This window comes from Carettochelys insculpta, chromosome 31, assembly GCF_033958435.1.
Source record: "Carettochelys insculpta isolate YL-2023 chromosome 31, ASM3395843v1, whole genome shotgun sequence".
Classification (NCBI taxonomy): domain Eukaryota; kingdom Metazoa; phylum Chordata; order Testudines; family Carettochelyidae; genus Carettochelys; species Carettochelys insculpta.
This window is the reverse complement of record NC_134167.1, coordinates 14,884,058-14,897,102: the sequence shown is the minus strand read 5'-3', so window position 1 is coordinate 14,897,102 and position 13,045 is coordinate 14,884,058. Positions and strand designations below refer to the sequence as shown.

At 61.7% G+C, this 13,045-nt stretch overlaps 1 protein-coding gene across 1 annotated transcript in view; it reads right to left on the bottom strand.

Moving 5' to 3' along the window:
• The window catches only part of LOC142004353 (uncharacterized), a 51,148-nt gene that overhangs the window by 14,297 nt on the left and 23,806 nt on the right, over positions 1-13,045 (bottom strand). Inside the window, exons 4-9 of the mRNA XM_074981947.1 lie at positions 11,272-11,421; positions 10,037-10,109; positions 8,987-9,181; positions 6,963-7,044; positions 5,277-5,399; positions 1,515-4,010 (exon numbers count right to left, since the gene is read on the bottom strand). Coding sequence (XP_074838048.1) covers positions 1,515-4,010; positions 5,277-5,399; positions 6,963-7,044; positions 8,987-9,181; positions 10,037-10,109; positions 11,272-11,421 — 3,119 coding nt within the window. The remainder of the gene's footprint in view (positions 1-1,514; positions 4,011-5,276; positions 5,400-6,962; positions 7,045-8,986; positions 9,182-10,036; positions 10,110-11,271; positions 11,422-13,045) is intronic.

Genomic DNA, 13,045 nt, shown 5'->3' with positions numbered 1-13,045 from the left:
CCCCAGGACGGGTTGGAATGACTGTCTCTGACTGCTGCACTGACTCTTCTGTGAGACACTGGGCCTCTGTCGCCTCATAAACTTCCTGTTCCACCTGCTGAGTGAGAGTCACTCCTGCCTGCGGCCGGGGTGCAGTGCATGGGGACCCCTGAACCCCTCACACCGCCTGACCCGCTGTGCCCGGTGCCCGTCCCTCGCACAGCCCTGACTGACTGACCGGCTGTGCCCAGAGCCCGTCCCTCGCACAGCCCTGACTGACTGACTGGCTGTGCCCGGAGCCCGTCCCTCGCACAGCCCTTACTGACTGACTGGCTGTGCCCGGAGCCCGTCCCTCGCACAGCCCTGACTGACTGACCGGCTGTGCCCGGTGCCCGTCCCTCGCACAGCCCTTACTGACTGACCGGCTGTGCCCGGAGCCCGTCCCTCGCACAGCCCTGACTGACTGACCGGCTGTGCTCAGAGCCCGTCCCTCGCACAGCCCTGACTGACTGACCGGCTGTGCCCGGTGCCCGTCCCTCGCACAGCCCTTACTGACTGACCGGCTGTGCCCGGAGCCCGTCCCTCGCACAGCCCTGACTGACTGACCTGCTGTGCCCGGAGCCCGTCCCTCGCACAGCCCTGACTGACTGACCGGCTGTGCCCGGAGCCCGTCCCTCGCACAGCCCTGACTGACTGACCGGCTGTGCCCGGAGCCCGTCCCTCGCACAGCCCTGACTGACTGACCGGCTGTGCCCGGAGCCCGTCCCTCGCACAGCCCTTACTCACTGACCGCCTGCACGGGCCCTGCTCTCTGTGGGCCTGGGCCCTACGGCTGGCGCAGGAAGAGCTGGAGACCAGTAGCTCCCATGACACACCTCTCTTGCGCACAGCCTGGCGCCAGAGACCCCATCGTCCCACCCCCCTGCCTAATGGGCCTGCAGCGTTTCCATTTTTGCACGGACCAGACCCTGAGGCTGCCTCGCGGCAGCCTCTCAAGGCTGGCTCCTTCTGGAAGTCCAGGCCCAGCCCTAGCCTCGGCAAAGCTGCCCGTGAAGCCAGCCCCAGCCGCTGGTGGGGCTCCGCAGCCGGGCTAAGGTAGCCTGAGTCAATGGTTGCATGGCCACAGCACCGGCTCTGTCCCACTCAATGGCCAGGCTCCGGGGCAGGGGGAAGCCACGGAGGCCCTGGGAGACACAACCTTGCACCTCGCTGGGGGCTGCTGCGTTCTGCCTCCAGCCCAGCCACGCAGCACAGGCTCCTTCCGGCCTCGGGCTGCGAGCGGAGCTGGCGCTTAGCCTGGAAAGGTGATGTCCTCTTTGGAGCCAGGAGGCGAGAGCCAACGCCTGCCCCTTTCCCCGTGGCTGGCTCTCAGCCCTGACCCCGGGAGCGGTTTGGGGTATGGCCCATCAGCTTGACCCACATTAGCTTCCCCCAGCCCAGAGACAGCCCTAGAGGCGACAGGCCTTGTGCCTCAGCCCCTGGCACCCCACCCGCCCCCATGCAAAGCAACGTCATCTCCCGGGCCAGGCCCCTACCTGTGCGACGTCTGACTGCAGCCTGGTGGAAGGCAGTGGCTGGTGCATCTCAGACTCTGAGCTGCTCGGTGACGTCAGTGTCACTTCCCCTTGGCCGTGCGCTAAATCATCCCCTGCGCCCCTGGGGTCTGGTCCGTGGCTCAGGGCACCTCCATTGAGTGCCGCGTTCCGGGCGGCAGGGTGCTCCGGGGTCCCCTCAGCAAAGCTCACGCTCTCCGCTACTTTTGGGTGCCCAGGGGGTTCCCCCTGGGGTTCTGCCACGGCTCCATTTCCCAGGGGGGCACGGCCGCCTTCTCTTCCAGCTGCTGGGGCCCCTTCCGGGCCCTGAGCAGCCTCTGCCAGCTCTCCTGCTGGCGAGCATCTCTCTTCCTTCTCTGCTTCTGTAGCAGTTCCACCCCCCTGAGCTTTCTGGCCTTTGTCCTCAGCAACGTTCAACAGACCACCAGGAGGGCTGCCTGCCCTGCCTTCTACCTTCTCCCCCGCACACGGGCGCAGGGGCACCAGGCTCTCCATGAGGGAGGAATTACCCACTGAGTTTTGAGCCTCCGAGTTTAAATAACCCTGTGTTGTATTTTCTATAGCGCCTTCCTGGGCTGGCCCTCTGGCTGGCACCAGTATCTCCTGGGTAGAGGTCTCCACTGCTGCACTTTGGTCGCCACTGAAATAATCCTCTGCAGCCTTGGTTATGGTACCTCCTTCTGACTCCTCTTGTGCTGGCCCCATGATCTCCTCGCGGGAGGGGCCCGCCCCTGAATGGGGATCTGCTTCCGTTAAGGTGTCCAGAGGTTCTTCCTCATTCTCCCCTGTTTCCTCGTTGGCTGGAACCACCACCTGTGGAGCACCTCTCTCGGTCGCCGCAGTTCCCTCTCCGTGCCGCGGCGCTGCCATCGCTCCCGTGCGACGTGACTCACGTCGCTTGTCTCGGCTCGCTGAGCCCAGCTGTGCGTTCTCTCCAGCGTGCCGCCCATCTGTGGCATCATTCTGTGCTGGGAGTGTCTCTGCTCGCCGCTGAGCCTCACCGTTCTCCTCTAATGCCCTGGGGAGGCTTTCATTCCCGCTCTCACCCTGGGGATGCTCTGCTCCCTCCCCTGCATGGCCACCTCCGGGTGCTTCTGTGGCACCTGAGCCGTTTGCAGCCTGGAATCGAGCCCCTCTTGTTTCCTTAGCAATACACGTTCCAGGGTCTTTGGGCTGGAACTGGCTCAAGGATTCTTTGACGCTCCAAACTTCAGTGCTAGGCTGACAAAGGTCTAGAGCGGCTACGAGCCGTCTGCCCGCACTTATGTCCAGATCTGCAAGAGGGCAGCTCACAGAAGCACAGTCCAGGTAGTGGTTTATTAACAGACTCTGTCTTTCCTCTGTCTTTCCACCCTGGACGCTCCATCTCCTGGAACTGGGGGGAGGCCTCTCCTGAACCGTCTGCCCTTCTCCCAGCCCACCTGAGCCTTCAGACAAATGCCACCGAGCTCTTCCGAGGTGGTCATGAGGAGCCAATACATTACAGGCAGAACTGCGATTTGACAGGCTTTCCCTGTTGCTTGCGGAGTGCAAACCAGGGCACAGCTGGGGGCTGTGCTCCAGGCCGGCGGCTGCCTGTTGACTTTCGGCAGTGCTGCAGGCTTTGGTGGAGGGAAATCTCTCCATTACAGCTGCATCAGGGGGGTTAAAACCCGCCTGAATTTCTTCCACTGCAGACTTGGCCTGGTCACCAGCAGTTTCTGCTGCTTCTCCTGCCGGCTCTTGCCCTTTGGTTGGGGCTGTAGATGGTGCTGAATGGTTTGGCTCCGCGCATCGTTCTCGTGCTTGGGCCGAGCTCCCCGGAGGGCTGGTGGTCTCACAGCCCCCTTTACATTCCGCCTCTGCTCTGTGTGCTGCTGTGGGGAAGGAACCTGGTCCCAGGTGCCCTGGCACGTGGGGCAGTCCCACCAGGGGCTGGGGCTCAGCACGGGATGGCAGCTGCTCCTCCGCCTCCCCCTGCTCTTTCCCAGTGGCTGTGTGTGGCATGGGCGCGCCAGGGACCCCACATGGCTTGCCGGCGTTTTCCTGGGACTTGGATGCCCCAAAGAACGACCTGCGTCTCATCAGCTTGCGGATGTCGGGAGCCCTGCCAGAGGGGAGCCTCAGGGAGACGCGCAGCTCCTGCGAAGCCACAAGCAGGGGCATGGACTTCCGCCTCATCTGCTTTAGGAAGTCAGATGCTTTTTTTGCCCTCAGCTGGGGGCCTGAGTCCCCCTGGACACTGGTGCTGCCCCTGGGCCCTGGGGACTCAGGCTGGCCAGCAGGCGGAGGGCTCCCTGGCTGAGCCTTTGGAGACCCCCTGTGCTCTCCCCGTTTGCTGTCCTCTGCTGGGGGGGCAGGCTGGCTGCTGGCTCCGGCCAGGGCCGATGGGAGCACGTCCCTCCTGGCTGGGTCTGGGCTGGGAGCAGACGGTGTCCCCGGCTCACAGGGGTGGCTGCTGGAGGCCTTGCGGAAGGAGCCCAGGTGCCCAGGGCGTGGCTGTTCATCAAAAGGAGGAGAAGGTTAGAGGCAGGTGCAGCCGGTTGTCACACTCACCCTTGGGAAGGCGCCCCGCAATGCATGCGGCACCGCCGGCTCACCGCGCCTGGCCCGGCTCTGAACGGCCCGGCCCGGAGGTGCGGGCGCCTGAGCGGTGTCTGGGCAGCGCGGCCCGAGGGACAGGCCCTCCCGCTAGGGCAGCTGCCAGCACAGCACCGGGGGAGCCGAGGCCACACTGGGAACAGCCCAGCCAGAGTGGAAGGGGTGGGAGTGCAGCATCCCCGCATCGGGGGCCACCCAAAGGGAGGGGAAAGGGCCAGAGGGCACAGGCTGCCCACTCGACCGCTCCAAAACGCACTGCCCAAGCTACAGGTGCCCACCTCGCCTGGCCCTGGCCCCGCCCCGCCCGGCTCCACCCCCTGAATGCCTGGTCCCGCCCCACCCTGCCCGGCTCCACCCTAAAATGCCCGGCCCCGCCCCACCCGGCTCCACCCCCTGAATGCCTGGCCCCGCCCCGCCCCACCCAGCTCCACCCCCTGAATGCCTGGTCCCGCCCCGCCCCACCCAGCTCCACCCCCAGAATGCCCAGCCCCGCCCCACCCTGCCTGGCTCCACCCCTAAAATGCCCGGCCCCGCCCCACCCAGCTCCACCCCCAGAATGCCTGGTCCCGCCCCACCCTGCCCGGCTCCACCCTAAAATGCCCGGCCCCGTCCCACCTGGCTCCACCCCCTGAATGCCTGGCGCCGCCCTGCCCCGCCCGGCTCCACCCCCTGAATGCCTGGTCCCGCCCCGCCCCGCCCGGCTCCACCCCCTGAATGCCTGGCCCCGCCCCACCCTGCCCGGCTCCACCCCTAAAATGCCCGGCCCCGCCCCACCCCACCCAGCTCCACCCCCAGAACGCTCAGCTCTGCCCCGCCCCGCCCAGCTCCACCCCCAGAATGCCCGGCCCCACCCAGCTCTGCCCCCAGAACTCCCGGCCTCGCCCCGCCCCACCCGGCCCACCCTCCTCCCCCACAAGGTCCACCCTGCCTAACCTACACTCCCCATCCCCAGCTGACAGGTCTCGCTCATTGTCCTCCCACTGATTGGTCCTGCCCCCAGCAGACCTGGGCCCCACTGTCCCCCACACGGCACCCAGGTCCAACGGGGTCCGCGGAGGCACCAGCTGCTCTGAGCCACGTGCTCCTTGTCCCCTCCTGAGCCAGCTCCCGGGGGGAACCAGCCCAGCCTCTGGGTAATGACAGGGAGGGGCACTTGCTGCTTACTGGGGGGACGTGTCCTTCCTCCTTCTCCTCCTCCTCCTCCACCTCCTCCAGCACCTCGGCCCGGGCCTCTGCGATCAGCTCCTGCAGGGGCCGCTTCTCCGCCACCGCTGCCACGAAGGGGTGCTGGGGGAAGCCAGGGGGCTGTCAGGCCCTGCTGCGGGTGGGCAGCGTTGTGAGCCCACCGCAAGCAGCTGGAGCCTGAGTGCGGCTGTGAGACGTTACTGGAGTTTTACAACAAGCGTCAAGCCCTCTGCCTTTCCCCGTGTGCAAGCGGCACCGAGCCGTGGGCCAGGGGAGGTGTCTAATGGAAGCTGGGGATGCCCTGAATCTGGTTGTGCTACTGGCACGTCTGTGCTGGGTCTGCCTGGGAAGATACAGGCATTGGCTCTGCAGCCGTATTAGAAACGTGCCAGTGCTGAGTTTCCCGACGGGAGATGGGAGCACCTCCCCCAGCCGGGACAATGGACTAAACAAAGGCTCGGCCGTCGAATACACCTCTTGGGAGTGTGGGACTTGTCGCTTGGGATGCAGCCAATGGCAACGTGCCGCAGCAGGGTCCCAGGCGGGGGACCCCGATCCTCCAGTGCCTATGGGAGTTTTTTCCTCCACCTGAAAAAATGGGAGGAAATGCCTGGGAGTGACCATTTGGGGTCCAGGATTCCCGCTTTCCAGTCTCCATGACCTAAGCCCAGGTGAGCTGAGATTCCCGCCCTCAGGTGAGTTTTCAGAGAGTTCCAAGAAATTAGCAAATAACACTGCTGGCCACATCCACAGCTGTAACTGATACGTGTAAGGTATCCCTTTAACAATGCTTCTCTCTCACCCTCTTCTTTTTTCTTCACTAATAAACCTTTAGAAGTTAGATTCTAAAGGACTGGCCCAGCGTGGTGAGATCTGGGTCAGAGCCAAGTATATACGGACTAGGGCTGGGCCTGGACCCTTTGGTGCCCAGAAGAAGCTGGGTGGAGCTGGTGAATAGCCATACTACATATCCAGAGCCAAACTTAAGCTGGAGTGTGAAGACAACATGCCCCCAAACCCTGCAAGGTATGCTCCAGCTCTTGAATTGCTGAAGACAGTCCCATGTGGCTCAAAGTTCAGCCATCCCTGGCCTGGATGGCAAGAGGTGGCTGGTGGCTAAACTGATGGCAAGCATCCACTGTAATGCTCTTAAGGCTGCTATGGCATGAATGGCTAAGCATGCTTTTAATGGTAAAATGTGACTGAACCACTAGTGAAGATCCCTCTTGCCTTCATTGTGTGCAGGTAAAGTCCTCAGTGCTTAGGACTCTTGCTAACAGACTTCTACTTCCCTTTTGTTTGAAAGGGCCCAATGCCATGCAGAGCTCATCAGCAAGAGGTGGCTGGTTTGGGCATTTGGAGCAGCTGGAAAATCCGTGGGTTTGCGTGTGTGGCTTCGGGCTGGCCCGTGGGGCTGGCAGAGGTATGTTTGGGGCTGGCTGGATGTGCCCTGGTGAGAAGGAAATCTCAGCCTGGGCTGTAAGTGGGCCAGATTTAAGTAAAGGTACGCTGGGTTGATTTCTCTAGCTGTGCCTAGAAACCCCATCCTATCACAGGCTGGGAGGAAAGTGGGCACAAAAGCGTGAGAAATGACTGGGAACTCTGCTCCCCAGCCCCCGCCCCAGCCTGGGCAGGAGAACATGGCCAAAGAGGTGCGTGCTTCACCTGAAGGAGCTGGCTGGCCGACCACCTGGCCTCAGGGTTCTTCTCCAGGGCTCTCCTCAGAAAGTCTTTAAACTCCTCCGACCTGCAGGGCACATCAACAGACAATCAAACCCCTCTGTGGGGCTTCCCCCCACCCCCCACTAGTCCTGGGTGCCTTAGGCTTGCTTGGTTGGGCAGCCCAGGCAGGTGGTGGGAAGAAGGCTCAGCTTGTGGCTAAGAAGTGGTATGGCACTTCCAGAGGCCCGTCCCTGCTCTGCCACTGACTCATGAGATGGCCTTGGTCACATCCCTGGTACATGTTTTGGCTCAGTGCCTGAGCTGTACTACCTGTTACCAGCTTGCTCCATGGAATAGGCACTGCTGGGACAAGCTCCTCTGCTCCGAGTTATGGGTTCATGGCTCCTGATGAGGGCCTCAGCCCTTTGTCCTACCCAGGTGGACAGCTGGCATCTCTGCTAGTTAAGGACCTTGTAGGCTGAGCCTCATCTGCTCTGCAAAGGCCCCTTGATGCTCTTAGTAAGAGCCAGGGACTCTCCCTCTAGCATGGTGGTGCCCCCGTGCAGCATGGGACACGCTGGAGGTGAGCACCCCAGGAAGCCACTGTCACAGCCAGGAGGGTTCTGGGTTCATTCCCAGAGTGATTTGTGCCTTGCAGATTCACATCTTCACTGTCTGAGGCTCCGCAAGGAGAAGTGCAGAGTCCTGCACGTGGGACGGAAGAATCCCAAGCCCTGCTACAGGCTGGGGACTGACTGGCTCAGCAGCAGTACGATGGAAAGGGACCTAGGGGTTCTGGTGGATGAAAGGCTGGATATGAGTAAACAGTGTGTCCTTGTAGCCAGGAAGGCTAATGGCGTATTGGGCTGCATTAGGAGAAGCATTTCCAGCAGATCTAGAGAAATTATTATCCCCCTCTACTCGGCCCTGGTGAGGCCTCATCTGGGTATTGCATCCAGTTCTGAGTCCCCCAGTACAGAAAGGGTGTGGATGCATTGGAGAAGGTTCAGAGGAGGGCAACAAACATGATTAAGGGGCTGGAGCACATGACCTATGAGGAGAGGCTGAGGGATTTGGGGTTGTTTAGTTTGCAGAAGAGAAGACTGAGGGGTGATTTAATAGCAGCCTTCAACTGCCTGAAGGGGGGCTCTAAAGAGGCTGGAGAGAGGCTGTTCTCAGTGGTGACGGGCGGCAGAACAAGGAGCAATGGGCTGAAGTTACAGAGGGGGAGGAGTAGGTTGGATATTAGGACAAAATCTTTCCCCAGGCGGGTGGTGAAGCACTGGGATGTGTTACCTAGAGAGGTGGTGGAATCTCCATCCCTAGAGGTTTTTAAGTCCCGGCTTGGCAAGGTCCTGGCTGGGATGATTTAGTTGGGGTTGATCCTGCTCTAGGCAGGGAGCTGGACTAGATGACCTCCTGAGGTCCCTTCCAGCCCTGGGATTCTGTGAATTGATTGCGTCTGACTCGGAGGGACTGACTGAGGAGGACCGAGCAGCACTCATGACAAATACTAGTGAGGCTGCAGGGGAAAGGGAAGATGACTCAGGAACCCTCAGCTGAAATGGGAACCCCTGGCTGGTCTGCCAGGTGCAGCCAACAGCTCCCTGGCTAACTCCTGAGCAGGAGCCTGGGCTGGAGCGAAGCCTGAAAGCTCAAAGGGAATTGAAGCTTCAGTGCTGCCAGACCATGAAAACGTGAAGGGTTTAAAGAGAGTCACTGAGCAGATTCCCATCACGCTGTCCCTGTGCGACCCCAGCCTGGTACCTCTCCCCTCCCTGGGGAGCCAGGGGCTCCAGCAGCAACAGCGAAGGCCTGGGTGGGGGAGAGGCCACTCTGGGTCAGTTCAGCGGCATGGAAGTGAAACTTGCCAGCGGCCTGGTAAGCAGCAGGAGTCCTGCTATTCCTGTGTCGCAAACACCTCCCGCTTCCCCCTCCCCATCCCCAGGCACTGGCACCTCCCACGTCGACCCCAGAGGGCGAGGCCCCTCGATATGCATCTCGGGCGCCCTGGTCAATGGACTCACCACCGCTTGGGGGAGCGCAAGGTGGGGGGCTGGGACTTGGAGATTTTCAGCAGGACCCGCATGGGATTCAGCTCATGGTAGGGGGGCTCCATCTCGGCCATCTCGATCAGGGTGATCCCCAGGGACCAGATGTCGGCCTTGTAGTTGTAGGGCTTCTCCTTGGAGGTCTCACACTGTACCACTTCGGGCGCCATCCTGCACCGGGGAGGGACAAGCTGCCAGTGGCCTGTGGGTGCCCCCTGGCAGAGCTCTGCCCTGGGGAGCACGGGGATCGGCTGGTTCTCCCCACCCTCATCTCCCAGAGCGTCTGCTGGCACCAGCCCGCTGAGAGCAGCAAACGAGACCGTCGGGCAGGTGCCCAGCAATGAGGAGAACTTTGCTGTCTTTTGCAAGGAGGCCCATCCCGCCCGGTCCCCAGTGCTGTGCCAGGAGACGCCAGCGGGCTCCTGGAGCGGGCAGCTTGCAATGTGAGGTGGTGCCTTTCAGGGACGCCCCAGTTTTGCACCCCGGGCCACAAGCTGCTCCTGTTCTGAGCTTACTGCGAGGCTGCAGACGCCACCCAGCCTCCTGGGGCAGCTGGATTTCACCACATCCTGCACCTGCCCGGGCCCGTTTATGGGGGAAACGGTTGTTCTGTTTTGTCCAAATTTCCTGGGAAACGGTTTGCGTTTCCAAGACAAAACCAGAGCCAGCACCAGAGAAAGCCGGTCTATGGAAATCATCTCCAGGGAGGAAAAAAGCGGTTTTCAAAATTAGCAAGCGCTGAGGTTTACGAAATGCGTCCAGCTGCTGCGTTTCCTCCAACCCCCCTTTTTCTGTCTTTTCCCTTTTCAACAAGAGGCTTCTCTGGGCTGAAATGGTGTCAGTGGCAAACCCTGGTTCCAGTGCCCCTCCGCCGGCTCCCTGAGCTCAGCCCGCCCCCGGACGGACAGGACAGACCTTTTCTGATCTGCCACCATGACCACTGGCACCGAAGGCCGGTGGAGAGAACTGCATCCCCAGGCCTGCTACCCACAGTGCCCTGGCATCCCCAGGCCGGGCAGAACGTACCAGTATGGGGTCCCAAGGAAGGACGTCCGTCGCTGCAGGGTGTGGGAGTTCTTGGCCGAGACCCCGAAGTCAGCTAGGCCAGAAGGAGCGGAGAAATGGCGGCTAGGTGCGAGCTTTGGCCCCAGCCCTTCTCAGAGCGAGCACGCGCGCCCACGGGCTGACCCCGCCTGGGAGGGGCTTTGCTATGATGCATGCAAATTTTACTGTCCTATAGCAAACCCATGGATGTGCCTCAGTTTCCAGAGCTCAGCGCTAATCCCTGCCCGGCGACAGGGGTGGGAGCGCCCAGCGTGACCGTCTGCCGGAGGCTGCCCCAATCCCAGCACCTACACGATGGCCGAAGCCCTTTGCCACCTGAGCCCAGGAGGAGTGGGGCAGCCCAGCCAGGTGCCACCGCTGGCCTGGGAAGCAGAACGAAGGGCCTGGGCTGGGCAGCTGGACGTGGGCGGAGAGGGAGCAGTTTCGGCTGGGGCTGGGGCCGGGGCTGCGAGGGGGTCGGGGCCTTGGCTCTGGGCCCCCTCCCCACATGGATTGGTTTGGCTGTTTCTGACAAGTCTGTTCGACGCTGCGTCCCTGCTGAATGAGTCACCTCTGCCAGCGGCTGGGGCGCAGGCCTGGGGACCCCGCCTCAGTGACACCCCACACTTACGCTGCTGCTGTAGTTGCTGTGGGGCTCCCCATGTCCTCGGAAGTCACGAGAACCCATAGCTCTAAGCTGCTCCTAGGGACACTAAGGCTGCCCTATCCTGAGGTCCCCCTGGAGCGGCTACGCTGGCATCCCTCTGGGTAGCTCCCGCGAGCGTCCTGCGGCTGGCGGAGCCAAGACCAGCGTCCCCAGGGACAGGGGTTATGGCCACTGGCCGGAGGGTAATTTGGCTCGTGTAACCGGGCTTGGCCGGCCCAGCCATCTTGACGGGGAGGGGCTGCCGCACTGCTCCCCGAAGCAGCCACGTCCGTGAGAACAGGGGAGGGGGGCCAGATGTGGAACGTGCCAGGTTCCCCTCTGGCTCTGGCTGGGCCGGCACAGGTGCCAGACTGAAAGCGTGCCGGGCCACGGGCCACCTCTGACGTTCTGACACCAAACACACGTTCAGGCACTGGCTATGAGGAGCCTGGGCCCGAACCTCCCCCCGGCATGGGTCACGTGCAGTGCCAGCCAGTCCCTCTCCTGCAGCTTGCTCCTGGGCTGTCGGCACTGCTGCTGGGCACCCCGGCCCCATCCCTCCCAGCCTCACCCAGCTTGACGTCGCCTTCCAAGGTCAGCAAGACGTTCCCGGCCTTCAGGTCCCTGTGGATGATCTTGCAGCTGTGGAGATACTCGAGGGCCAGCAGGATCTGCTTGCAGGCCACGCAGATCTGCTCCTCTGTCAGACCTTTCTCCAGCTCTGCAACGGGAGACAGGACGGGGGGTTAGTGGCACGCGAAAGCCCCGCAGGCCCCGGGGCAAGCGCGGGTGAGCCACACGACCCTGCCTGGGCAGCTAGTAAGGAATGGCATCTCTCCCTCTGCAGAGGCAGACCCCATGTCTCTCCTGTACCTCCTCCTTGCCTGGCACCAGGTGAGGGCCGCTAATGGAGATACTTGTCTGTACTGATTGTTCTTAGACGACCTTCATGTAGTCTCTGGATTATCTTCATGTAAGCCGCATCTACACGTGCCGGCTACTTTGAAGTAGCGGCACCAACTTCGAAATAGTGCCTGTCACGGCTACACATGGCGAGCGCTATTTCGAAGTTGAAATCGACGTTAGGTGGCGAGACGTCGAAGCCGCTAACCCCATGAGGGGATGGGAATAGCGCCCTACTTCGACGTTCAACGTCGAAGTAGGGAACGTATAGCCGTTGCGCGTCCCGTAACATCGAAATTGCGGGGTCCTCCATGGCGGCCATCAGCTGAGGGGTTGACAGACGCTCTCTCTCCAGCCCCTGCGGGGCTCTATGGTCACCGTGTGCAGCAGCCCTTAGCCCAGGGCTTCTGGCTGCTGCTGCGGCAGCTGGGGATCCATGCTGCATGCACAGGGTCTGCAACCAGTTGTCAGCTCTGTGGATCTTGCATTGTTTAGTGCAACTGTGTCTGGGAGGGGCCCTTTAAGGGAGCGGCTTGCTGTTGAGTCCGCCCTGTGACCCTGTCTGCAGCTGTGCCTGGCTCCCTTATTTCGATGTGTGCTACTTTGGCGTGTAGACGTTCCCTCGCAGCGCCTATTTCGATGTGGTGCTGCGCAACGTCGATGTTGAACATCGACGTTGCCAGCCCTGTAGGACGTGTAGACGTTATTCATCAAAATAGACTATTTCGATGTTGCTACATCAAAATAAGCTATTTCGATGTAGCGTGCACGTGTAGACGTAGCCGCAATCTCCAGATAAATCCTTTCACGTAGAAACGTCGGACGATTGCTTTCCTTTTCCTACGGCGGGGTTGTACTGAGTGATGTGTAGTAAGGCTCGGTATAATAGCCCCTAAGGATAGCTGGGTGACGGAGAACGGCCGTTGTCGTTATTGGTAGTGGCTTGCACCAGAAGAGCTCTCCCCGCCTTTCCCCGAAGCGCTGCCCTGGGGAGTCACGGCGGTGTAGCTGGCTAGACCAGGCAGGCCCAGCACCTCCCGACAGGTGCAAGAGTTGGGGTGGGGTGGAGGCCGGGTCCCAGGACAGTGCAACCTGCAAAGTGGGCCACGGAACAAGTGATTTGACTCGTCGGGTTTCAGTTTGGTTTTCCGCCGGGGTGACCCTCTCCTGGCGTCGGGCGGCTTTTGTCAGACTTTCCCAGCGCTGCAGAGCTGGGGCCGCCCCACGAAAGCTCGTCGCCTGGCGCCAGGCTTTGTTGCTCTTTACCCTGGTGCCTGACGGCTGGTATGTTTCCCCGAAAGCAGATGGAGGCCCTCGCAGCCAGCAGCAAGTACGTGCTCTGGAAGCCCCGCCATGAAGACGGATGTGGCAGCCTGAAGGGAAGGGGCAGAGGTGAGTACATGCATGTGCATGACTTTGCAAGAGAGGGGAGCTGTGCTAGA